At 42.8% G+C, this 26675-nt stretch overlaps 2 protein-coding genes across 8 annotated transcripts; both read left to right on the top strand.

Annotated features, from left to right (window-relative positions):
- Nucleotides 1–39: 39 nt before the first annotated feature.
- Nucleotides 40–3188, top strand: glod4 (glyoxalase domain containing 4). Its single transcript, XM_055045689.1, is given in 10 exon segments — nt 40–194; nt 386–435; nt 509–629; nt 724–868; nt 2128–2264; nt 2343–2429; nt 2506–2528; nt 2530–2617; nt 2718–2804; nt 2906–3188. Coding segments are annotated over 10 exon segments (894 nt in total). The 5' UTR covers nt 40–104; the 3' UTR covers nt 2972–3188.
- A 491-nt stretch (nt 3189–3679) lies between these two features.
- Nucleotides 3680–26379, top strand: LOC129369970 (bridge-like lipid transfer protein family member 2). Of its 7 annotated transcripts, XM_055045680.1 has the most exons (41): nt 3695–3757; nt 3991–4050; nt 4276–4406; nt 4498–4624; nt 5172–5221; nt 5298–5439; nt 5561–5679; nt 5774–5834; nt 5920–6115; nt 7659–7782; nt 7921–8045; nt 8127–8194; nt 8273–8409; nt 8574–8728; nt 9398–9591; nt 10672–10972; nt 11501–11706; nt 12221–13250; nt 13340–13531; nt 14711–14913; nt 15050–15168; nt 15246–15469; nt 15545–15735; nt 16548–16647; nt 16773–16972; nt 17473–17770; nt 17860–18017; nt 18480–18686; nt 18809–18908; nt 19520–19702; nt 20048–20169; nt 20268–20423; nt 20904–21025; nt 21107–21287; nt 21397–21483; nt 22600–22710; nt 22786–22921; nt 23630–23754; nt 23835–23936; nt 24327–24461; nt 24722–26379. In XM_055045680.1, exons 3-41 carry the CDS (start codon nt 4336–4338, stop codon nt 24905–24907), a joined length of 6744 nt encoding a protein of 2247 aa, XP_054901655.1. In that variant the 5' UTR covers nt 3695–3757; nt 3991–4050; nt 4276–4335; the 3' UTR covers nt 24908–26379. The 7 variants fall into 7 exon arrangements, with proteins under 7 accessions (XP_054901654.1, XP_054901656.1, XP_054901655.1 ...); XM_055045679.1 differs by lacking the exon at nt 3991–4050 and having other exon boundaries at nt 3680–3757; XM_055045681.1 differs by lacking the exon at nt 3991–4050 and having other exon boundaries at nt 3680–3761.
- The last annotated feature ends 296 nt before the right edge of the window (nt 26380–26675 follow it).

Below are 26675 nucleotides of genomic sequence, written 5' to 3'. Positions count from 1 at the left end.
AACATCCGAGGTAATCGGAACGCAACACTTCCTTTAGCGCTCGACGACGCAGAAATCGATCCTTCAGGAAGCTCAATCGAGCTGTGAGTAAAGGATCAGTAATCATGGCTTTGAGGCGAGCTTTACACTTTGTTTTTAAAGTCGGGGACCGAAATCAAACCGCCACGTTTTACCGGGACGTCCTGGGCATGAAGGTAGCCGATCTGAACTGAACGGAGCGTCACCTTTAACCTCAGTGGTTCAGTATTCTCTTCAGCTGTTTGACGAGTATTAGGTTTTTTTGCACAATCCCTGCAGGGTTCCTCTTTAGTTCAGGATGTGAAATTGCGTAGTTTTTGTTTTTTTTGTATGAATCCTCTTCCACGTTTCTTCTGTTTCCCTTCAGGTTTTGCGACACGAAGAGTTCGAGGAAGGCTGCAAAGCGACTTGCAACGGGTAAAGAATGACGCCAACCTGCGTGCACTTCGCACCCACAGGCCTAATGATTGTCAATAATTAAATCTTTCAGCCCCTATGACGGAAAATGGAGCAAGACGATGGTCGGCTTTGGTCCAGAGGACGACCATTTTGTAGCGGAGCTCACGTACAACTACGGGGTGGGAGAGTACCGACTGGGCAACGACTTTTTGGTGGGTGAAAGTGGATCTTGGACACGTCGTGAAGGGCAATCTCTGTTGTGGAATGAAGCAGCAGCAGCAGCAGTGAAGACATTTCTGTGTTTAGGGCCTCACCCTGCAGTCCAGCCAAGCAGTGAGCAACGCCAAGCGCCTGGGGTGGCCCCTGACTAAGGTGGAGGAAGCTTTGTATTTAATCCAGGCTCCTGGAGGATATCCTTTCTACATTATAGACAAACAGCAGCCTTCTCATGGTGACCGTCTCCTGCTTCTGCTTTCAAATAACCCCTCTGGTCCCCCATTAGTTTATGATCACATTCTTTAAAAAGTTGCATGCTTGTTTTTTTTTCTGTGCAGTCAATCAATCAAATTTTATTTGCACAGCACATTTCAGCAGCAAGGCATTTCAAAGTGCTTTGCATCATAACGAGCACAAAAACACAAAGTCATGCAACACGGAACAAACAATCAAAACATGACATTAAGTCAAGTTCCATCATGAAATTCATAATTGATTAAGTTTCAAATCCAATTCTAAACATGTGGGATTTTAGTTGAGATTTAAAGGAAGTCAGTGTTTCTGCTGTTTTACAGTTTTCTGGAAGTTTGTTCCAGATTTGTGGTGCATAGAAGCTGAATGCTGCTTCTCCTCGTTTGGTTCTGTGGATGCAGAGCAGAACCAGAAGACCTGAGAGGTTCTGGAAGGTTGATACAACAGCAGATCTTCAATGTATTGTGGCGCTAAGACCTTAAATGATTTACAAACTAACAACAGTATTTTAAAATCTATTCTTTGAGCTCCAGGGAGCCAGTGGAGGGACTTTAAAACTGGTGTTATGTGCTCTATCTTCCTGGTTCTAGTGAGAACGCGAGCAGCAGCGTTCTGGATCAGTTGCAGCTGTTTGATTGATTTGTTGGACAGGCCTGTGAAAACGCTGTTGCAATAATCAATGCGACTAAAGATAAACGCATGGATGAGTTTCTCTAGATCTGGCTAAGACATTAGTCCTCTAATCCTGGAGATGTTCTTCAGGTGATGGAAGGCCGACTTTGTGACTGTCTTTACGTGGCTCTGCAGGTTCAGGTCAGAGTCCATCACTACTCCCAGGTTTCAGGCTGATCGCTAGTTTTTAGTTGTAATGACTGAAGCTGTGCATTGACTCTAGATCTATAACTCTATATCGTTTCTCTTTAGGTCCAAAAATAATAACTTCAGTTTTGTTTTTGTTCAGCTGGAGAAAGTTTTGTCTCATCCACACATTTATCTGTTCTAAGCATTTATTCAGTGATCGCCTGGTGGTTCAGAGTCGCCTGGTGACATTGTGATGTAGAGCTGAGTATCATCTGCATAGCTATGGTAGCTAATATTATTTCCTGCTATAACCTGAGCTACCTATCTTTCTTTGTTTTTCACATTTATGGAAAGAATTCCCCCCATTCTACAGAAGTTTTTTTTTTTTTTTTTCCCTTTTAGAATAGAAAATTCATTTTGTTTTAAATCGTTTGCCTGCAGACCCTGTCCAGAAGGTTTGCCTTGGCGTGTCGGACCTCCAGAGATCCACTCGCTACTGGGCCACTCTGCTGGGAATGACGGTGATGGACAAGAGTCAGGACAAAAACACTGTGCTGTTGGGTTACTCTGACTCTCAAGTGAGTTACTAATGAATAATAAAGACATATACGTTGCTAGTTTGGCTTGATATATTTACATGTTTGGTATTTGTTCAGTGTAAGCTCGAGCTTCGGGACACTGGCGGGAAGGTCGATCATGGAACGGCATTCGGGAGAATCGCGTTTTCGTGTCCACGGGAGCAGGCAAGCTGCGCTTTCTTGGAACGTCTCGGGAGTAGCTCTTTTGAGGAGGCGTGACAAACGTTTTCCGTTTTCGCAGCTGCCCGATATTGAAGCTTTGATGAAAAGGAAAAGAGCAAATTCTTAACCCGCTGGTCAGCCTGGACACTCCTGGGAAAGCCACGGTGGAAGTTGTTATTTTAGCCGACCCCGTAAGTGTTTTTAGTTTTTACTTCAAATAATGTTGCAGTCTTTTACCAAATGATCATGGTGGAAATGGTGAGGGTGTTTTTATTATTATTGCTATTTTAGGACGGGCATGAAATTTGTTTTGTGGGAGACGAGGCGTTCAGGGAGCTGTCTGCTGTGGATCCCAGAGGAAACGAGCTGCTTGATAAGGTGAGAATTATTTCAAATCTCTCTTTGGGTTAAGCTCTCTACATTTTTGGTTGCTTACTGTGATTTTTCTCTTTTCCTCTTATTTTTTTTTTTTTTTTTAGGCTATGGCCGACGATAAAAGCAATGAGTGGTTCGCCATAAACAAAATGCAAAAGCCTGCAGCCTGAGACAAAGACGTCCGGTGGCAATGACCAACAGTGAGGAGATTCCTAACAAAACACCTGCAGAGAAAAATGTTTTATCATGTCATTTCAGTTCTGCTTTCACAGCAGGTCAATTCCCCAAAAAAGGAAGACATGAATAAAAGTATGAAAAAGTGTGGTGTACATTTGTAATTATCTTCTCGTCAGTTTCATATCCCAAAAATAAAATAAATAAACCAGATATATGACTAGTTTGCTTTTTTTTTTACAACCTTATGATGTGTGAAATTTAAAATTTTAGGATTTAATGTGCATAGATTAATAAAAATAATTCTGGCATGGTTTTATAAAAAATTCTTTGGAGTCGCCCCTGGAAACCGGAAGAGAAAAACCCCAAATGACTCAAATAGTTTGTCATTTGATTGTGCTGTCATTCTAAAAATGACTGATCTTTAATATAAAAATAAGTATGACTGAAGGGCGAAAAGTAACTGTAAAGTATTCTGAGTGGAATTCAATGCAGTCTGTTAAAAGTCTGAGTTTCCCTGAACATAATATTAATTAAAAAATCAATTTTGTTTTGTAACTAACCTCTTTTTTTACGTCCTTTTTAAAATAAGCTTGAAAGGACTAATTGAGTAGAATATAGTTGATCAGCATAGAGTAAATAAAGTTCCTGCATCGTGTCAAGTGATCTGCCAGCAGAGCTGTGTTTACCTTCCTGCCTGCCTGGTTGAGCAGTCATCTGTCAGCGAACCATCTCTCTCTGCGGCATTATGCAGGGGCAGCCAGCCGCTCTACCGTGTCAGGGTGGGTAAGGACGCTAATCCAAGTCTTTCAACCAGAGCAGACCACCAACATCCCCAGCGGCTCCTAAAAAGCGACGCTAATTTGTTCTTTTTTCGCCTCGCCGCTGCTCCGTTCCCGTTAGCGGTAGCGTTAGCACGCTAACTTGTTAGCTCTTAGCTATTGACTTTACTTTGGGGTGTCGCGGCGAGAAAAGTGGTTTTAACTGTTTCCTGCGCTGATGTTGCGCTTCACAGCTGTCGACTCGCGTCACCTGACTCGCGTTTCTTCATGTCACTAACAGGCGGCAGGCTTCGGTAAGTGTGTCCACGTCGTGAGCTAACTTCTCAAAGTTTACGTGCTATGTGGCATTGCTGCTCTAGAACTCCTTTAGCAACGTTAGCACCGTGCGGCTGTCTTTCAACGTAGACCTGCCACTGAGTCTTTGGAGAACGTGGGTTCATTGGGTCGCGGGGACGACTTGCGGGTCCCACTTTGCAGACTTTGGGCTAATGACACCGTTATGTCTTTCTCTTTGACAGCGGCTGACAGATAAGCGGGCAGCAGCCGCCACTCGATGCCCTAGCATTTGGGTGTGAACAATGTCTCTCCTCCTGATATCCCCCCTCCTCATCCTGCTGTCGGGGGTCGTGCTGCTACGTTTCCTGTCCAGGTGAGCCCTGCCGTGTTTTCACCGGTAGATCTGGAAAGAGAGCTGGCTCTGACTGCGGGGCTGTGGGGGTTTTTTTGTTGATTTTTCCCAGATGGCTGTTCTGCACCTTGGCAGTCCGATTCTTCCGGGCTGCGCTCAACGCGGAGCTGAAGATCAAATCAGTGGGGTTGTTTTCCGTCAGAGGAGTCAGCATCCAGTTTCACCCCCAGCACACTCTGGTGAGAAAAACATGACGTTTACCTCATGGCTTGTTATCCGTGTCCCGTCAGGGATGCAGGTGGATCTCATTGGGTAAAAGCAATTGCTGAAAAGTTGGTTTATTTCACCTATAAATTCAAAAAGGTTACGCTCCTTCACGCGGATATGTCGTTACATGCAGCTTGCTGTTGTTCATTTTAGGACTGACGTGATTAATTGTAATAAATCGATAATTTAAATAATCGTCAACTGATTTAACGGTTAATTAATTGTTAGCAAATCGACTCAGAAGCAGCCGATTCGCTGAAAAGAACAGCTTACTCTGAACGGTAAGTTCACATAAAACTGCACAAAAATGTATAAATTTTACACTTAAGAGGGGAAAAAATTAAAACGGAATTTAATTATTTGTTTGTTTGCATCTTTTACTGTATTTCTAATATTGTGTAAGATCTACAGAATGTGCCAAATGTCTCATTCGATTAATCAATAACCAAAAGTAAAATAGAAAATCCTTCATTGGGAAGTTGTAGAACTTTTATTGCTGTTCTCATTTTGTCTGGTCAGGAAATCGACAGGATTTGGTTGTCAAGTAGACTTCTGAACCAGGACTTACCGTAAGTTGAAGTGCTCTGTTTTGATAAGTTTGCAGCGAAAAAAAACGATCAGATTGAGCTCAGTGTTTGTCTTCAGGCGATACCTCGCGTTATGCGTCGGTGACACCCGAGTCAGGTTTGATCTTCAAGTACCGCTGGGTCCACTGCTGAAGACCGGTCATGGAAAAAAGACAAAGAAGACTCCAGTCAACCCCAAAACACTCCGCTTTCTGTCCCAGGTATGAAGACGGCCTTCGTCCGTCTGACTTCTTCTCCTCCTTCTTCTTCTCCTGACCTGTTCCCTTCAGGGGACGCCGCCACTTAGCGTCATTGTCTCCTCTATGTGTTTTTTCCTTCCAGCTGCTGTCCTTCCACGTCAGCTCAGTCAACGTGATGGTGCTGAACCTGGCTCTCTCCGAGTCGCTGTGGCACATGACGGTCACAGGCATCACCTTGTTACTTGACCATCAAAGTAAAAGGTGAGAATTTTCCCCATTTCTTTTACTGATGAGATTCAAAACAGAGAAGGGGAAAAAGTAAAAATACAAAAAATGTTTATTTGTTTGCTGAAAGGTTGGCATGGGACTTCTCCGTAGGGCAACTAAGTAGTAAAGTTCTCAAAAGCAGCCAGTTGGTGAGTTTTTGTTTTCTTTATGCTGTTTTTTATTTTATTTAAGGGTTTGAGTGAGTGTCAGTGATGAGTGTCATGTTTCCTGTAGGATATATGTTTGGCTGAGCTGGCCCTCAGCCTGCTGCTGTCGGGGGACGTGTCCCTGCCGGAGATGAGGCCAGGCTGCCTGTCCCTCAATGTGAGGACGCTCACAGCAGAGCTGCATGAGGGCCTGTTCCTCAGCCAGCTCCTGATGTCGCCCAAATCCCAGAAAAAAAACGACCCTTCTGTATCTGGTGAGGAAGGTGTGTGCTGTTTTTCTTTTTAAATGTATCGGCGGACGTCACAGTGGGTTCAGTAGGGGACGCACCGCTGAGTCGTCCCCTCAGCGATAAATCGTCCCTAATTTCTTTTAATTTGGGAAATTAAAGACATCTTCTGTTCTTTGATTTTGGCATCTTCTATGCATGTTTCTGCTTTTTTTGTATTGGCATTCAGGCCGGTCATAACAAATTTTCCTGGACAATAAATGGCCTCAGAAACTATTGAGATAAACGATAATATTGTTTCAGGCCATTTTCAAGTAATACATTGATAATGGCACAATAATACAAGTTTGCCCTCTGAAATGCTAATAACTTTAAATTGAGTAAATAACACTTTTTACTGCAACTGGAAGGTAAAAGCAAAAGGTAAACATAATTTATTTATATATCACATTTTCAGCAATAAGGCAATACTTTACAGAAATTCAGTGAAGATATTTTAAATGTCCAAAATGAAATGCAACAACCAAAACCAATAAATAAAACGCAAATAAAAGTCACACACAACCAAAATAATACTACAAAAAAAAGGATAAAAATCCTTGAAATTGGTTTTACATCTTAAAACACAAACATTTAATAATGTGTGCAAAAAATGGTGATCAGGATCCAGGATATATTTAATTCATTGATGAATGAAATGGGTTTCCGTCATTCTGGACTCTTAAGCAAAACAGAGCAGAGTACTGCTGCCAGACCGACGATTGCTATTGGAGGCCGATGCATCTTGTGGTTTGCTCATTCTGAAACTCTTGGATATTCTCAGAGATATTTTTAACCGGACTGAGAACAGGGATCGTGTCTTCACAAGGTCAAACTGACATCTGCTGCTTTAACGGCGGAAATCATCACAAATGTTCAGATTGCAGGCATTTCTGATGGAAATGGTTTCAAACGGGATAAAAACGAAGACGCGCTTTGCAGATATGATTTTAAGGGGTGAATTTATTACGTTTCATACGTCTGTGTAGAAAAGGCTCAACTTTACTGCAAGAGTTTGGAGAAAAAACGTCAAATAAGATGCATTAATTTAAGTTGATCTATTTGATTTGTAAAAGCAGAAGCTAGAAAATGCTAGCAGTGATCAAACCTTTGACTGTATCTGATCTAAAGGCATTTGTTTACATTTAGAAAAGGAAACTAACTGCATTGATACAACTTGTGTCACAGTTTTATTTGTTAAAAAAATTCTCCTACTTCACAGTAATGCAGTACTTTCTGTTCTGAAAAGAGAAAACAACAAACAAATACATTATAGCCACCGGTTGTAATGTGACTAAATGTAAGTCTGTTTAAACCATATGAATACTTTTTAACACACTCGCCATAATATGCATAATTTAACATCTTGCAACTCTAGCCAACATTCGGTTGATTAGTAATCTTCTTCATGTATTGCACGGTTTACTATTTCACCGCATGTTTTCTGCTGCTACATTTGCTTAGCTAAAGTTCTGTTGAGATGCTCCTCGCGATAATTCTCTTTTTTTATTTATTCAAACCCGATCCCGTCTCCTGTCAGAGTTCGACGACGCTGAATTCATCTGCACCGAGACGGTGGACCGGTTTCATCAGCTGCTCCCCCACAACGTCAACGTGGCGTTCGACAACACAAACATGACCCTGTCCATGCACAGCCAGAAGAGGCGAGTCGGCATCAAATTACAGGAGCTTATAGAACACGTTTTCAGCAACACAGTATTATTTATCAGGATCTAAAGTAGTTTTCTGATCAATAGAATGTTTTTTTCTTTCCTTTTCTCTTTTTTCTCGGGACAATACAGGCACCTGAATTGGACGCTGAAATCTTTGAAGATGAGTTACGGACGTGACGACGAGCAGCATCCCCTGAAGAGCTTCACTCCTGAGCTGAGCTTTCCTCAGAGCAGCCTGGAGCTCATCCTGGAGGGTCAGCTGGCCTTCCAGTGCTCTGCGGGGAGATGAATTGCAAAAAAGTAACATGTTTATTTTTTTCGTTGTTTATTGTCAGATGGACTTCTTCTATCTCAGAGCAGGCAGAGGATCCTTTGCGTGAACACGCTGAGGACGTCCCTGCAGGTGACGAGACGTCCGACTCTCCGTGTTCGTCTCCATCGTTGGGTTGCTCTGCCTTCAAAACGGCTTCTGTCCCAACAGGTTACGTCCATCGACATCTCAGGGTCGTTCACAGTCAACACCTGCATCGTGCACTACCGCCACCAAGAGTTCTCCCATTGGTTGAATCTGTTTCCCTGGCAACAGCTGCTCCACAGGAAGGAAGCCCACAGAAAGAGGCAAGCTGCCAAAACAATAATTAACATTCCTGGGTTGTTATTGGATCTCTTGACATTTATTAAACTCTTCGTTCTACCTCCTTTTTCCTTATCCATGTTTTTTGCTTTCTTTTTTTGCATCGTTCGCTCTGTTGTTTATCCCATTACCCTTCCGTTTTGCACAGTCTGTTAGATTATTTTCCCACCCTCGTCTTCCTCAGGCGTCTCCCGCACTTGGACGCTCCTGTGATGATCTCGTCCTCCGTGTCCAACGTCAACGTGTCCGTGCAGCTGGGGGACACCACGCCTTTCGCTATGGGCTTCATCGCAGCTAACGCAGGTCCGTCCTGCTCACGCAGCACAGCATGTGATTGTTATATGGCTTTCATTTTCACTGCTGAGACAGTATATTGCTGCTATTTCACACTGATTTTTATAACTCTTCTGTCAAGTGACTTGTGAAATATTCATACACTTTGAACTTTTTCACGTTTTGCCACTTTACACCAACAAACCTTTTTGCATTAAACAGGAGTTTTGTAGTAGACTGACATTTTTCCTGTGAAGTGGAGGAAAAATGATGCATGTTTTAGTTAGGCCCGAGCAGCTAAGCGCTGCGTAGGCCTATTGTTTTTGTACTGTTTCTTCTCATTATTATTATTACGATTCTCCCTCCAAATGAATTGGCTTTTTGGGGGCTTTATCATATATAAAAAGTCACCAAACTTGGCGGAGGCCTTAAGCCTGTTTAAAATGTTCGTATTTTTTCTCTTCTGGCTTTCCATCTTTAGAGACTGAAAAGTTTGCATGCTTCTTTTTGCAAAAAAGCTGCAACCCTGCCTGATAAGGAACATCTGAGATGAGAAATTCCAACAAATCTTTTCACATTGGACTAAAGTCATTTATGTACAACAGAGGACCTATTTAATATCATTGTTCTGCACACAGTACACCTGAAATGTGTAGCATTCTGATAGACCTGCTCTCACTTGTGTATTCATTTTTATAGAACTGCAGCATCTTCTCGACCTCAAGGTTGACAACGACAGCTCGGATTCTCAGAACCTGCACCAGCGGGCCTCGCTGACCCTGGACAGCTTCTGGTGGAGAGTGGGTCAAGGCTCTCACATCCAGCAGGCTCCTCATCCGCCGGGTAAACACGTGTGGGGCGAAGCGCTTATTCTAGACACCTTAAGTCTCCAGGTAGGAAAACATAAATCATCACTTCTCATCAGTGCTTGTACTTCGTAACTATTCAGACTTCAGTAATTTAAGTTTTTTTACTTCTTTCTGTTTCCCTTTTTGTTTTGGTTTTTGTCTTGTCCTTGTGTCTACTTTCCTTTTTGGAGACATGTTTAGGCTTTACTCGTTATGATAAAAAGCATAGTGATACAACTTAATAAACACTCACAAAATAGTAGTTTCAGTTTTCAGTCCCTCCAGGAAGTTATGATGTTCTATTAATACAGATTCACTCGTCATTTGCACAGACTTGCAATTTTCATGGCACCTTATCTGCAAACTTGAACATTTTCTGCATTTCCAGTCGCTGCACTCGGCTGAATGTTGACCCGTACCTTTGTCCCCTTCTAATTTAACTTCCTGTTTCAAAAGTCCCTTGAAAGCCAAACCTGTAAGATGAAAGCACGTGAGACCCTAAACAATACATTTGTCTTTAATTAATATTGTAAACATTTTTTTTTATTTTAAACATTTTGCTTATACTATATATGCAATTTGTTAACTTGAATGTCCAATATGAAATTCTTCTTTTGCACTTTGATGCTTTTATTTGTATTATGGGATTTAAAGAAAGTATTTGAAAATGTTGTTTGGAGTTTAAACTATTAGTATTAATTACGTTAAATTAAGCTGTTTTGGGGACAGTTTCGACTTTCTTGTAAGACTGTCTTGTGGCAAAAATAAAGCTTAAATTTTATAAAAGGCGCCGCAAAATCAGTCATTTTCAGGCCACAAAGGTCAAAACACAATGTTGCAACATTCTGGATTTTTCTGACTTTTTTCCTGGAAGCCTTAGCAGCAGCCTTGCTGTATTTAGAGATTTCTCAAAGTCTGCTGAAATTTGGTTCATTTCCAAAATTGAGCATTAAGCTACAGTAAAAGTGATAAAAGGTGGATTTCAAACAATTATTGTTATGCAAACTTGATTTCAAACAAAAGATTTGTAATAAAAAAAAAAAAAAAAAGAAAATATACAGTTTTTGTTAATGAGTAGAAATAGTCTGGTTTTAGTCATGAATATTCTAACCTTTTCCGCTGCAGGGCAGTTTGAACAGACCCCAGTCCGCCTGCAGCAGCCAGCCTCCCAGCCTGAACGTGGAGTCCAGTCTGAAGGGTCTCCAGGTGGAACTGTCGGAGACCTGCGCGCTGTGCCTCTCTCGCCTCCTGTCCCTCCTGCGGGTTTCCGCTGACCCTGAGCCGCACCTGCCAGACGTGACACCCGACTCTCCCTCTGGAGATGAAGCCGCCAAGTCAGGGCACTCCTCCTCACAGCCCGGCCTGCTTTTTAAACTGGACTGCTGTCTGGACGATGTCAATGTGTTCACAGTCTCCAATGTGGCGGGTAAGAAGAAGCTTCTGTGACAAAAACAGTCGGAGTCAGATGTTTAACATTACTAAATACTGGAATAATGTGAAATAACCCCAAAAACTGATTTCTTCATCACTGTTGGTCTCATGGGAAAAAAACTATAAAAATACTTTAGGGATAGATTTAAAAACACAACGTATTTTAAAAAAATATCATTTGAATTAATGCTACAAAATATTTGCCTCAGTTTTTTATATTCTATTGCTTCTGTGAATATACATACGCAATCTCAAGATGTAGGTTTTATTTATTTCTATTTTTGACATTTATTCAACAAGTAGATTGAATAGTTATGTTATGGCCAAGCAGCAGAATATGAAGCAAAGTTGTCTGTTAGAGTTTGAAGGATTGATGCTCCAAAGTGTAAATTCCATCAAGGACATCTTGTAGTTAACCAGTTGAGGACAAATTTGTCAAATCCAGAAATCGGTAAACAGGAAAAAAATAAATAAAATCTCGTCTTTGAAAAACTCGTTTGTTGCTTGGTGTGTTGTGTTTCAGGAGCCGTGTCTCTGCGCATGGACACCGTCAGCATCCTGAGCTCCGCTGAGAGCTCCAGAGTGTCTCTCCAGGAGATGAGCTTGTCTCTGGTGAAAACTCTCACTGAGAACATGGAAGCGTGCTGCCCCGCCTCCCACACCATCAACCCCATACTCAAACTCACCGCAATAACCATCTGGTACCACGTCACCACACACAGCTTACAGGTAGCCGCGGGTTTCTAACGATGCATTTTCCACACCATTTTCCAGAAATAAGGCTAGTTTTCTGAGGCCAGTATTATAGTATATAGTATTATAGTATATAGTCAGTATTTTTCCTCTATTTGTGAGTTTTATATGTCAGTACACCATTACTTGCCATGTATTATAAGGCACAGACTTTGTGACAGAATCCTTGTTTTTTTTTGTGTGACTGGAACTCTTTGTCTCTTTTCTCCCACGCACTAAACAGCTGAATCAATAATCCTAATCAGTTAAATTAATGCAAAACACATTCCAGTTACACATTTTCACATGACTTGACTTAGTTTTTAGCTGTTACTCTTATCAGACAATCTGGAAATAAAGCTATGTTGGATGTCACTGTTGCATTTTGGACTCATTGGGCATTGTGGATTGCAATTCTTCCATTTAAATCATAGAAGCCGCATGAATGACTCAAGTTTCCTACTGTTGAATACAGCTAGAACGAACAGGTTGTACTTCCATGTCTGTACAGGTTCAGTGCGAAGAGGAGCTGGCTGTGGACTGGGCTCCACCGGACCACATGGTCTTGTTCCAGCACATGACCGAAGCTCAGGCCTGTTGGCGTATGCTCTGTGGCGAACAGGAAGAGAACAGAGACGCCATGCTGAGTCAGACCAGAAGCTTCTCCTTACGCCTGGAAATGGGTTCGACCCGCTTGACGGCCTACGTCAGCGAGAAGAACTACATCCTCCTGCACACCAAGGCCTTCTCCCTTTCGAAGCACGCCGGCTCCATACACATACGCTCCCCTCTGCTCATCTTCAACTTTGACGGCAACAACATCGTCTCATTCAACGAGCTGGACGTGGAGACTCACGACGAGCTCACCGAGATGCAGCTGCACAGGGACGCCTTCCCGTTCCTAGCCACTCCCCACAACCGAGTCTGGGTCCTCACCTGCCCGTCTCTGTCCGTGGAGTTCCCTTACCAATACAACTTCTCCAACACCTTCGACATGGCCATCGGCGTGCAGAAGTGGCTGAAGACTCTCCACCTCCCTCAGAGTGCGCCGCCGTCCGAGCAACGACTGCCTCCCGACCTCGTGTTCAAAATCAGCCAGTTCTCCTTCGTCTTCCTGGACGACGTCTTCGAAATCAAGCTGAGAGACAACTACGAGCTGATGAAGGACGAGAGTAAAGAGAGCGCCAAGCGCCTGCAGCTTCTGGACAAGAAGGTGGCAGAACTCAGGAAGCAGCACGGAGAACTTCTGCCCGCCAGAAAGATAGAGGAGCTGTACAGCTCGCTGGAGAAGAAGCACATAGAGATCTACATCCAGCGCTCGCGCCGACTCTACGTCAACACTCCCATGAGGAAGTCTCTGCTGACCTGGACCGTGTCGGACCTGGAGCTCGTCTCCCTGGCCGATCAGTGTTTTCACGGCCCGGAGAAAGTCAGAGAGCAGCTGAGAGACATCGACAGGATCAGTCCCTTCCCTCGAGACGGGCTCCCTCTGGTGGTTCAGTGGTGTCGTGCTGTCAAGTTTAAGCTGGGCGCTTTTTTGGGTAAGTCTTGCCATGTAAAAAAAAAAAAGTAATTTAAATCAAAATACTTTAAGGTGATGTCTTATTTTTCAAACATGTTTTGTTGTCAGTGAGAATTCGAGATTATCCCCGCTACCTGTTTGAGATCCGGGACTGGGAGCTGTCAGGACGTCTGATCGGGACGGAGCAGGACGGTCAGGTGAGAGCTCATCGCAAGCAGACCGTCCCGCTCGGAGCGCCGTGGGGAGATGTGACGGTCCACAGAAACATGCCTCCACTCAAGTTCTACTATGATTTCAAATGTAAGTTCTGCACATTTTTGCAGATCCTGCGGAAATTATTAAATTATTTTTAGATCCAAGAGAAGATCTTGTTTTGTTTTTCTATAGCAAAATGAATTCTCACTGTCCAAACTTTGACTATATTGTTTTAATGCAGTCGGTTGTGGGCACAGACTGATTACATTCTCACTGTATGATGATAATAAAACTAACAGGTTATTTTTTTTTCTGCAAGAATTTTAATCCAAATGCGACGAGACACACCACTACGTAAAAAGATAGTTACTCTAACCGTAAAACACTAATCATGGCATTCAGTGGACGCTAATGCTAAGCCACTAAATTCAACAGTGTTGTTGGTATTTAGCAAGAGCTGTTGCTGTAGCACTAAATTTAACCATTTGTTGATAGCTTGTGTTTTGACATCGTACATGGCCCTTGACAGGGTCAAATTGATCTTTGCACACCTCACTGTGTGGTTGCATCTCAGAAAGTGACATTTTGTAACAGACCTTTTCACTTTCAACTGCTAACTCTGATGCTAATTTTGGGTAATTGACCATAAATGTCTGACAACTTATTATAACATGAGTTCTCACCTGTCAGTAACCAAAACTCTTTTTCAGTGGAAAATTTTCTTAACAGTCAAGTAATTTAGTGCTTTCAAATTTATTCAGAAAAATTAATTTAGCAGAAGATAAGTGCGCTAAATGTTTTCAAAGTCAGCAAAACTGTAAAGCGCTAAACAAAACAATTAGCTGATGCTATTAGCGCATCAGTGGAAGTGTCCCCATCGCTGCTAAAATGTATAATATAATCTAATTCCTTTTATTTAAAGCAGAGCAACATTTATTACTAATGCTAATGAAACACTGTAACACATTAAGAAAGTTATTATATTTAGTTATTTAATATTTGATGCATAGTTTATCAGAAACTAAATAAACACCATATGTCATACTGTGACAATGTTAGTCATTTTTACACTTCTGTTCGTCAATCCCATGTGTAAAATGGGACTGATATTAATAACATGTATAATTTTCATGTTTTTGCTTGTTTTTCTTTTTTCAGTGCCGAAAGAGTAGCAAGATACGTTTAATATATGTAATTATTAAATATAATACAAGGAAGTTCATCACCAGCGCAGAATGATGCTGTAACAATTCATTCCGGTTCTGATGAAATCTCTCTGTGCAGCCAACATCTCACTGTATACCATCGTGTGGGGGCCATGTTGGGACCCTGCCTGGACGCTGATTGGGCAGTCGGTAGACCTGCTGACCAAACCCACAGCTGATCCGTCCCCCCCTCTGGCCTGGTGGGACAAAAGCCGTCTACTCCTGCACGGACACTGGGTCATGAACATCGAGCACGCCAACCTGCATCAGCTGGCTACCGAGGTGAAGCAACTTCTTTATGTCTTTGCTTGATTCTATTTATGTCATTGAGATCATTTATATGTTTTTGAATATTTCCTCAATTCTTTCTATTGTTTTGAGTGTTTCTGTTTAACACAATCTGTGTTTGCTTTTCCAGGATCCATACAATACAACTGAGAACTTGCACTGGGAATGGACCAAGCTGAACTTCGACTGGAATCCTGGGGAGTTTGTGTTTAAAGGGAATTTGGACGTAAACGTCCGGACGGCATCAAAGTAAGCACCAACATTTGGAATCTATTCCCACATTCATGGATTAGATTTTAACAAAAAATCCATGCTTTCCACTCCAGGTATGACGATATCCGTTTCATGCACTTGCCCAACCTTTGTATGACCCTTGATCTTCAGTGGCTTTGCCACGGCAACCCCCATGACCACCACGCCGTCATGGTCTGCTGCGCCGAGAACATCGCGGATGTGACCTCGGGACAGCCTCACGACTCCTACAGAGCTTTTCGCTCTGAAAACCTAAACCTCTCCATCACAATGGACCTCAATCAGAACTGCTCCACCGGTGCGAGTCAGAACCACCAAAACTCCAAGATGAACCCACGGCATGTTTAAAGATGGCATTCATCTTGTCTCCTAGAACCTCCCGAGCCTCGAATCTTGCTGTACAGCAGCACCCTGCGCTGGATGCAGAACTTCTGGGCCACCTGGACCAGCGTGTCTCGGCCGATCTGCAGAGGCAAGCTCTTCCACAGCCTCAGGCCGGTCCGCAAAAAGCTGGGTCAGCACTACAAGCAGATGTCCTACACGGCTGCCTTCCCTCAGTTACAAGTGAGGTTTTTATTATTTCCCTAAAGCTCCCTGACGACAACGATGTTTTATCGGTCAAGAGGCCGAATTGATATCCGCTTGGGTGATAGTCGCCATAACGACTCTTGTTGTTCAGTGGTAAAATTATTATTGTTTTTCAGAAATACTCATTTAGCTTGAAACAAAACCGATTCATTGTGCTTCAAATTTCGAAGTGCTTAAAAGTCTTCTTTACATACAAAGTGTTCAAGGCCCAAAGTGCCATAATTCAAAGCATTAATTAGCGCCACATATAAATGGATCCAGTAAATGCTTGTTTTAAACAGTTAAAATTAAGTTTCAAATAATCACACTGCATAATGTGACTTATCTTTACACTTGTACCAGCTCTCGCATGGGTTCAAAGCTACTGACCCAGTCGTGTATTTCTACAGATGGCAGTAGGACCACAGGAAGGATGAAGGAATAGCTCTTTTCACAATTGATCTGTCTCATGGTGACAGAAATATGTTCGAAAACATATTTTCAACCAAAGTTACCTCCTGCATCTGGGTTCAGAAAACTTCCATAGTCTTCTTGAACTTCATCTAAAAAACTCAGAGCTTCATATTTTATTTCTTGCCGACCGTCCAAACAAAGGATGTTAATAAACTTGCATCTTTCTTCTGCAGACAAGCTTTTTGTTATAAGAAGTTAGCTGTAGAGCCAGAATGTTCTTAACTGTTACTTGTGTTTATGAGCCCATAACTAGTTTTTTTAGAGGCTTAAACCCGCATCAATGTTTCAAACATCTGCATTTAATCAGGTTCCTGCATGTACTGTTTGTCCCTCAGGTGCATTACTGGGCTTCCTTTGCGCAGCAGAGAGGAGTCCAAGTGGAGTGCAACAAAGGTCACATCTTCACTCGTGGGACTCAGAGACTCATCCCACAGGGTGAAAAGCATCATGGAATTCAACAAAAAAAGAAGCTTTTCTGTTTTCTTTTTTTTCCTCAGACTGCACATAAATCTACCTTCTTTTTTTTTTTTTAAGCCAACTCTCGTGTGTTGCTTTTGCAGCCGGCACTGTGATGAGGAGGCTGATCTCTGAGTGGAACGTGACTCAGATGGTGAGTGAGCTGTCTCAGGTGACGGTTCACCTGATGGCCTCCACCTGGGACGAGACGGCCGACCACCAGATGAACGCTCAGGTGAAGAAGACTCACCTGCTCAGCCTGTCGTCGCTTAGCTACCAGCGGCAGAGCAACCGCATGGAGGAGGTAACGGCTGGAGCCCAATTTCTGGTTTGTCACGGCAGCCGGGAAGGGCGAGCGACATAGGCTTAAAGTTTTATCACAATATTGTGCCAATTGTGACAGCAGTTTACTTTGTCTTTTGTAGGAAATTGTGTGTCACAGCAATTAGAGCCCTACAAACAGAAACGCGCTGTTCTTAAAAAATATTCCCATTTTGTATTTTGCACTTTTAGGACACCGGTCATACAAAGAAGTGTGATTTGTATCACTAAACTGCACATCACATTTTCAGAATGATTGGTATTTACTGTTGCTTTCAATTAACTAACAGTGGAGAAAATAGTAAAACTGACAATGTGGACAGTTTTTTTTTTTAACTTAATTAATTGTGATTTATTTCGACAGCAATAAACCAGGATTCTTACCATGACAAATGTCATAATAAATGACAAACATTACAATAAGTACCCATTCTTGTTCAAAAAGTCAAAAGAAAAATTTTGTTTGTGTTTGATTTCCCACAGGAAGTGAACACAACAGATGAAACAAATGCCTCTTACACTCACAAACTGCGCCTGGTGGACCTCCGTGCATCCTGGACGACCATAAACAGAAACATCGCCTTCGGGTTGTACGACGGTTACAAAAAGGCGTCCGTGTTGAAGAGGAATCTCTCCACCGAAGCTCTGAAGGGTCTGAAGATTGACACACACCTACAGACTAAGAAACTCAAGCGTTCCCCCTCCAACTACTCCCCGACCGCGGCTCTCGTCACTCCGGTCGTTCCCGCCGCCAGTCGAGTCGAGAAAAGTCAAAACGAAGGTGAGCGTTCCCAGTTTCGGTAACGGCGACAATCTCCGTCAGGGGATTGGGAATGGCTCACCTGGATCTGTTCCTTCGGTGTTTTGCAGGAACGTCGATGTTGCAGAAGCTGATCGAGGAGACAGACAAGTTTGTGGTGTTTTCCGAGGAAGACTCTGGCGTGAGCGACCAGCTGTGCGGCATCGCAGCCTGTCAGACCGACGACGTGTTCAACCGTAACTGGTTCATAGAGCTGGTCAACTGTCAGGTAATGGCTCTGATGCTGCGTTCAGGAACCATCACGGTTCTAACAGGTCTCTGATGTGACCAAAGTGTTTTCCAGGCTTGGTGAAGCACGGATTAACAATAAAAGATTAAATGAAAAAATGTTTTATTTAATTTAACTACAAGTTGCCATAAAGCAGACTGGTGTTAAATACAGTATTTTCACCATGTCGGTCTAGTGAACCAGGGTTTATGATCTTTAAGTCTATCATCAGGTCTGATTGAACTGGTTTTATGACCACATAAAGTTGAAGATTACAAGATTTCAGCAGCCAGTGAGGAAATACAGTATTTAGGGTTCCGATTGCAGTTTTCTGGCCGATCGTCGATCTTTTAAAAAGCCTGGCCTGCCGAATATTTACTTCATCTACTGAAACCTTGTCCAGCTCAGAGACGGACTTGGGCGTTGCCACAACATCAGTCTGAACGCGATTATCTTCACCAGATGATGCTGCGCGGCACAGAAACAGCCGGCTGCGTGCTGGTGTCTGCAGCCAAGGCCCAGCTGCTGCAGTGCGAGCACCACCCAACCTGGTACAGCGACACGCTGAAGCAGAAGACCACCTGGACCTGCCTGCTGGACGGCATGCAGTACTTTGCCACCATGGAGCTGAATCCCTCTGAGCAGGAGGACCGGCAGCTGTGGCTGGAGGTAGGCTCTGCTCTGGGTGTGGCATCATTTGAGTGTCTATGTATATTCTGAATATTCCGCTAAAGTTACAAGCACTTTTGGACAGCCTCTTTAATCTGTGTGTTTTTTTTTTTCTTGTTTAGGTGAAAAACATTGAGGAGCACAGGCAGCGTAACCTGGACTCAGTGCAGGAGCTGATGGAGAGCGGCCAGGCGGTGGGGGGGATGGTCAGCACCACTACAGGTACGGAAGCACTTGATTGCGCTTTGAGTTATCAATATGTGTATCAGTCCCAGTATTGGAAAAAAACCAAACCACTCCGGCTAATTCTTCGTGCTGTGAGCGATCCAAGGCTTTTCTCTTTATTTTTATATTATATTTAGAATTCATATTTGCACTTTCTGAACCATTTGAATGAAGATTTGATGCAGTTCATTTTTTCACATGTTTGACCAAGACGCTCAACCTGCTTCAGTTTCTCTGCTGTTTATTTTTCATCGGCTGTTCCACTCCATATACCGCACTGATTGACAAAAGTTAAAAGTTGTGCTGTTGTGGTGCAGAGTTATCAAATAAATGAGTAATTCAGTAAATTCATGCCTGTTTAAACAAAAGAAAGCAAAACATTTTTTAAGTCAATTCAGCACTGTATTATCTGCTTTGTTCAGTATCGCCCCATAATAAACTTTACATATCAGTACCGGAAGTAAATAACATCAATTTTAAGAAAGCGGATCAGTGCTTTCTTAACCGTGCTACTAAAGTGTCTTTAGAGGAGCACACTTTTAGCTCGCGTATTCTCTGATTAGACTGAATTATGCTCGTATCAGACGGTTGAATCTTGCGTTTGGCAGACTGGAACCAGCCCGCGCAGGTGAACGAGTCGCAGCAGGTGCAGCGTATCATCTCGCGCTGCAGCTGCAGGATGCACTACATCAGCTACAGCCACGACATCAACCCGGAGCTGGCCACGCAGATCAAGCCTCCGGAGATGAGGAACAACCACGAGAAAGAGGACCTGCTGAAAAAACAGGCGGGTGTGTGTGATCACAGGAGCAGCACTGCAATGCAGTTTTAGTTATTTATTTATTTTTTTGTATTTTTATTGTTGCACCTGTTTTTTTTGTTGTTTTTTTAACCCAAAAAGTGCATAAAGTCAGACAGACTGATAGCTAGCTAAAAGAAAAAGTCCCTCTTAAAAAGCTTTAGAGTAAAACACAATAAAATTACTTATGACATGAAAAAAAGCCTGAAAAGTCGACTCTTGTGCTAATTCACCGAAATTCCACATTTTATTGGAAATTTTGTGATTCTGTCAGCATTATGGAAATCATAAGCACTGAAAGAAAATTTAAAAAATCAGTTCAATTATTTCCTTTCAGGTGCTGTGGAAACCTTCACTCTCATTCACCACGACCTGGAGATTTCCACGAACCCGGTTCAGTACGCCATGATCCTGGACATCGTCAACAACCTGCTGCTTCACGTGGAGCCCAGGCGCAAGGTGGGCAGGGACGTCAGCCAGCCGAGAGTCTTTTGGTTTTTATTTTGGTTTTTTGATCTTTCTCCTTCGTCCTGTGACGGTTAACGCTTCTTTTCCAGGAGCACAGCGAGAAGAAGCAGCGGGTTCGCTTCCAGCTGGAGATCTCCAGCAACCCCGAGGAGCAGCGCAGCAGCATCCTGCACCTGCAGGAGGCGGTGCGGCAGCACCTCACTCAGATCAGACGCCTCGAGAAGCAGATCTACTCCAACATCAGGGTGAGCCGCGCCGCCTCGCTTTTGAAGCCCCACAAAGATCAACGGTCTCACTGTTTGGTGTAGAAGATCGATAAAAACTGAAGAGGGCGAGGCAGAAGTGGGATAACGTTATTAGTTGAAAGCAATTAACGTAATTCAATTTCTGAAATTTGTAATCTCCCAACATATTTCTTGCTTATTTTCCTGGTCTAGTTCAGATCATGAGTATAAAGACGACTTCCACAATCGCCTGAACGTCCTGCTATTGATGATAATCTGATGCTGATGTTTCAATAGATGAATTATTTCCTTATTTATAAAACCAATACTATAGTATGATTTGACTAGAAGCTCAATGTTCCTCATTTTATTGCAGGTATAAAGCTGTTTTAGTGTGTTTTAATTTCATAATGTTGCGATTTTATTTTGGTAGTGCTACAAATAGAAAGGAGAAATGCAATTGAAGCAATGTGAATCATTTTAAATTCCACCTCCCTTTAGGCTCAGACCGACGAAGCGAACAGCGACGAACTGATGGACATCAACATGCGGCTGCAGAATCAGCTGAACCAGGAGAAGAATGACATGCAGATGAAGAGCGAGGAGCTCAACATCCTCATCAGGTCTGTCCTCAGGACCGATGGACCTTTCCAACAACAAACAGGGAACGGCTTGAAGTGAAAAAAAATCTCTGTCGTTTTTAGGTGTTTCAAAGACTTCCAGCTGCAGCGGGCAAATAAGCTGGAGCTGCGAAAGCCGCCTGAAGACGTGGGCGTGGTGCGCAGGACGGAGATCTACTTCGCTCAGGCTCGCTGGTGTCTGACCGAAGAGGACGGGCAGCTGGGCATCGCAGAGCTGGAGCTGCAGCGGTTCATGTACAGCAAGGCGAGTAGAAGCTGTCTGACCTCAGTTTGTCTGGAACGTTGACAATTCACCGACTCTGGCGCTCGAGTCGCCACAGAGGAACTAAATATCCAATTCCTGTTCTTTGCAGCTGAACAAATCCGATGACACGGCCGAGCATCTGCTGGAGCTCGGCTGGTTCACGATGAACAACCTGCTTCCAAACGCAGCTTACAAGGTAAATATGATGTCATGACTTCAGTAAAGTTAGCCAGATGATAGGAATAATTTACAGCTCTATTATGAGGTTTAATGCACTCATCATCTGCATGAGTTAATGTCAAGTTTAAGGCTCTTAGATAAAAGCTTTTTCTTCCTCTGGGCGCACAGATTGTCATCTTGCAATCCAAACGTTGTGGGTTCGATTCTGCGTGTGATGAGTTAATGTGCCCTTTAGTGTGAAACACTTTGTGTCGCATAACAGTATGACTAGAACAGTGCTGGAAAAACTGAGCCTATTTAATAACAGGAATTTTTTATGACTATCGATCAGATAAATAAAACCGATCGATTAAAAACAGCCGATATTTATTAGCATCTCGTTGCCGTTTGTTTCTGGACGGGAGAAGGTTGGTCACATGGTGTTTATATTGTCATGTAACGATGCAGCAAAGGATTGTGAGGAATCTTAAGAGAAACAGAGAACCATTAGAAAAGTCCATAATATGGTTAACATTTAAAAGCCATTTGGGATCAATGAGCTATTTTTGATTTTTTTATTTTTTTTTTCGCTCAAGAAGTTGAAAGCGTAGTAAAATATATAAATGTATAATATCTGCAAATATTGAATATGTTTGTATCGATCCAAAGGTCAAGAAGAGCCGTATGAATACATTTGAGCCACATTTGAAAGTAGCACCATTCGAACAGACGTCCTTCCACCCAGAAAAGAAGAGATTAAATAAAGCTTTAAATCAACGGCATTCATGCCAGTGATGAGTGCATGTAAACGTCTGAGTGGGACTCGTTGTATTGTGTTTTTTACTTCTGCTGTTTTCTCCGTGTGTTCATGTATTTCTGCCTGGTTTCCTCCGTGCAGCGTGTGAGGGTACGTACTGAGGACAGACATGTCTGTGTTTGAACCCACATTGTTTGTCCGGATGAGATCACTCCGCAGCTCCTCTGGGAGTTTTTACCGTGTTGCATGTTGAAATCAACTAGTCGCATGTGTTCCTGATGTTTCATGACCGCGTTCACGTCATGACCCCCAACCCCCTCATTTCCATGGCGCACCTTTCCCACCCCGATCGAGCCGCGTCTCATCGTCGCTGACCTCGACTCGTGTTTTTTCCAGGTTGTGCTTCGACCTCAGAGCAACTGCCAGTCCGGGCGACAGTTCGCCCTGCGCATCTTCAGCAAAGTGCGCCCCCCGGTGGGAGGAATCTCCGTGAAGGAACACTTTGAGGTGAGAATCATGTCGCGCAGCTGCAGCACATTTCACTGCGGTTTTGCTGTGATTGAGCCGCTCTGCTGTGATCAGGTGAACGTGGTGCCGCTCACCATCCAGCTCATGTACCAGTTCTTCAAACGGATGATGGGGTTCTTCTTCCCGGGCCGAAACGTTGAAGAGGAAGACGTCACGGATGAGGAAGACAAGTCCAGAATGGTCACTACTGGTACGTCATTTTGTGAAGAAGGCCGTTTTTATCTCAGTACAGAGTTTGTATGGCTACTTGAAATCCTTGAAAATGGCAGAATTATAAGGTTTGGAAAGAGCTTGATTCATGTATCAAGACCTTGAAAGTGCTTGATGTTCAGAACTGCATAGTTTTATAATAAACTGCAATCTAACATTTGATCAAAAGCCTAAATTAGAAAATTAGGTAAAGCCAGATATTTTCATCCACCTCATTAAAAGGCTTTTTTTTCTGATTATTTACATTTTTTCAAGGGCGGTTTTATTTACAGAGACTTCCTGACCCATTTTATTAATGGTTTCTGTTTTATGTTGTTTTTATTTTCGTTTTATTGTTTTTAGTTGTCACTTTATTTTGGATAATTAAGATATCTTCCATTTTGTATTCTTGCAAAATGAAAGTTTATTGATCTTTGAGAGCGTGAACTTGTACATATATACTATTATCTATATATTACTTGAAATTGCTCTCAAAACAACAATGTTACCATTAATCGTGATAATTATTAGGATGATTTATTGTCCAGCAAAAATGATCCTAACTGTGCAGACCGATCAACACCAGCTTCTACTTTCTCCATCCTCAGTGTTGAATTACTTGTGTGTTTTTGAGAACTGTGGTCTTGTGTGTGTGTGTGTGTGTGTGTGTGTGTGCGCGTGCGTGCGTGCGTGCGTGTGTGTGTCGCAGCTATCCCAGTAAAACCCCGGCCTCTGTCGGAGGACACCATGGGCGCCATGGGCCCCAGTAAGAGCATCACCCAGGGACTGAACCGCACGGCAGGGGTCAGGAGGTCGTTCAGGAAGCCTCCGGAGGTGGGGAGCCGATTCTGAATTTCAGCTGTTCAGGAAGGAGGGAAAGAAACAAGCTGGTGTTGTGTGTCGTCTCCCCTCAGCATCCTGTGGATGACATCGATAAGATGAAGGAGAGAGCCGCTATGAACAATTCCTTCATCTACATCAAGATTCCCCAAGTGCCTCTGTGTGTCAGCTACAAGGTGGGTTTCACCACACAGAGGAATTCAAGCAGATAAATAGCTCATAATTTAGCTGCAAACATTACGTTTTATTATTTATATCCGGACTATCCAGTCAATGTAGTTTTTTTTTTTTTTTTGCGAGAAAAAGTTGCATATTTATCTGTTTAATCTGGTGACATGATGCGGGTTGTTCGTTCAGCTCGTTTAAAATGATTTGAACCAAAATAAAATAAAATGCAATTGAACATTCTGTCATTATCATTTCAAAACCTACGGATCAGAATAGATTGAGACTGGAATTTTTGACACCACATGTTAAAATGACAGACGTCCCTCTGGCTGTGCACTGCAAAAAGGGCTTAAATGTGTTGGAAATTTTTTGTTTAGTTTTTTGTTTTTTCCCCACAGGGAGAGAAGAGCAGTGTGGACTGGAAAGACCTGAACCTGGTTCTTCCGTGTTTGGAGTACCACAACAACACGTGGACGTGGCTGGACTTCGCCATGGCGGTGAAACGGGACAGCCGGAAGGCCCTCGTAGCGCAGGTGTCAACACTTCCACAAAAATATTCACACCCCGTCTTCAACGTTTCACAAACCTCAGTGTATTTTATTAGTTGCTTTCTGTCAGTCTGGAACATAAAATGCTAAGACAGTTATAAAGTTGAATTTTGCAATTTCAAACATGTAAGAAAAAGTGAAATTGTTAGGTTTTTTTTTCTTTCTTGTTTTACATTTTTTGGAAGGTCCATGTTTGTTTTTCGTTGCTTATCGTTCTTCATAAACGGCTCCATGTTGCTGCCCAGATGATAAAGGAGAAGCTGCGGCTGAAGCCGGCCTCCGTGGCGGAGCTGCGCGGGAAGACGTCCGACGGGAAGACGGACAACAACCAGCAGCAGCAGGAGGAAGACGAGAAGGCCCGGCTCCTCATCGGCCTCAGCACCGCGGACAAAAGCTCCAGCAAGAAGAGCATCTTCAGCCGACGCAAGTGAAAAAACCCCCCCAAAAAAACGCACACACCCCTCACTGACGCAGCTCCCTCCGAGGAACACCCGACCGTCACTCCGGCTTCTGGAACCACGTTGGAGGAGCGGGCGAAGCTTCTCCTGTAGTTTCACTGCATCACATGAGCCTGCTGAACCTGTTTTCCAAGGATCTCCATGGAAATGTGGATGTCAAAATGACCAAATATGTGGTTTCGTGTTTGTTTTTTTTGTTTGTTTGTTTGTTTGTTTTTGTTTTCTGTTCATCTGCGTGCCAATTATAGCATTTCATACACTGGGCAGCTCTGATTCACAAAAGCATTTCACTGACGGAGCTCGGAAATAAAGTGAGGAGCGGTGAATTGGTAAAGCGAGAAAATTTCAAACTTATCATTAAATGACAAGTTTTATGTGTTATAATGAGAAAGCTCATCTTAATAAACTCGTTTTGGCGTGTTAGCATCTAGTTGAAACTTTTAATGAAAAGGTCATAAGAGAATCGTTCCTATGAGCAAGAAACGTTCTGGTCTGATGTCTCATTACAACGAGAAACGTTCATGTTTTAACGAGGCACTTTCTTGTTCTCACAAGAAACATTTGAGAGACCTTCTCGTTTTCCTTTAGCAGGAAGCATTCTCGTTTTTGCCAGTTTTGCATCACGTTATGTGTAAAGAGAAACGTTCTCATTGTGAGAAACTCTTGTTAACTAGAGACGTTTGCATTTTAACAATCAACTTTCTCATTTTAATGAGAAACGTTCTCATTACGAGATAAAAATAGCTCCTCTGACTAGTTAGGACTTGGTGAATAAAGGAGGCTCGCTATGACTATCCTTCTCCTCCATGCTTTCTCTAGACAACATCTAAAAATCCCAAGAGGTTTTGCTGCTTTACCATTACAACGTTTCTTGTCAAAGGTGAAAATGTTTTGGTTTAATTTTTTATTAATGTATCTCGCTAAAACGAGATCCTGCTCCTGAATTTCTCTCCCAGCTCCGTCAGACTGATGAACCGGATTCCTGCTCCTCTCCTGCTGGCTCAGGAACACCGCTGCAGATCCAATACACACACACACACCCCCACACACACACACACACACCACTTTCACTACTAACCGCTGGGATTCCATTCATTTCATGCTAAATCTAAATTTATCGGTGTATGTTTTACTAGATATGGAAGAAGCTGATCTGGGCTGCATGACTGTCACTGACATGAAGGCCGACATGTTTTTGATTTTTATCGCATCACTCAGCCTGCTGTTTTACTTTAACTTACCTCAGTGCAATTAATCAAGAAGAAGAAAAAAAAACTCTTCAAGTACTTGATGGTTATGTTGAAAAGGAAAAAACAACAACAAAAAAGAAGTGTGTCTTCTGTCATTTTAACACTAAAGCACTTTTCATGCAAAGTATTTGATATTTTTGTAACCGCGGTTGTTCTGCCACTTGTCTTGAACATTTCGATTAAAGAGTGACGCCACAGCGGCTCCTTTTCTTTACATCTCGGTTCAAGTCGCTCGGCTCTCTGCGGACTGATCGATCATCGATCCGACGGCTTCAACTGGAGCGGCATCTTCCCACAAATCAGGCTGCAGACTCGTTCTGTCCATCCATCCATCATCAATCCATCCATCCATCCATCTTTTTTTTTTTTCTTTTGCGCACATGAAAACAAAATCCAGCTTTGAAATCGCTCATTAAAGGGAGAACGTTGACCAAACTTGCCTCTGCAAGAAAATATATTAAACACATTTCCTATATTTTTTAAAAGTAATA

Source organism: Poeciliopsis prolifica, unplaced genomic scaffold, assembly GCF_027474105.1.
Source record: "Poeciliopsis prolifica strain line A6 unplaced genomic scaffold, Auburn_PproV2 SCAFFOLD022, whole genome shotgun sequence".
NCBI lineage: Eukaryota > Metazoa > Chordata > Actinopteri > Cyprinodontiformes > Poeciliidae > Poeciliopsis > Poeciliopsis prolifica.
Note: the sequence above shows the minus strand (reverse complement) of the source record. Positions and strands in the feature narration are given on the sequence as shown.

Coding starts and splice junctions, on each gene's coding strand:
- LOC129369970 (XM_055045679.1), top strand. CDS start 4,336: ATGTCTCTCCTCCTGATATCCCCCCTCCTCATCCTGCTGTCGGGGGTC. Junction 7,783..7,920: donor TCCATGCACAGCCAGAAGAG/GCGAGTCGGCAT, acceptor GGGACAATACAG/GCACCTGAATTGGACGCTGA. Junction 21,484..22,599: donor TTCCAAACGCAGCTTACAAG/GTAAATATGATG, acceptor TGTTTTTTCCAG/GTTGTGCTTCGACCTCAGAG.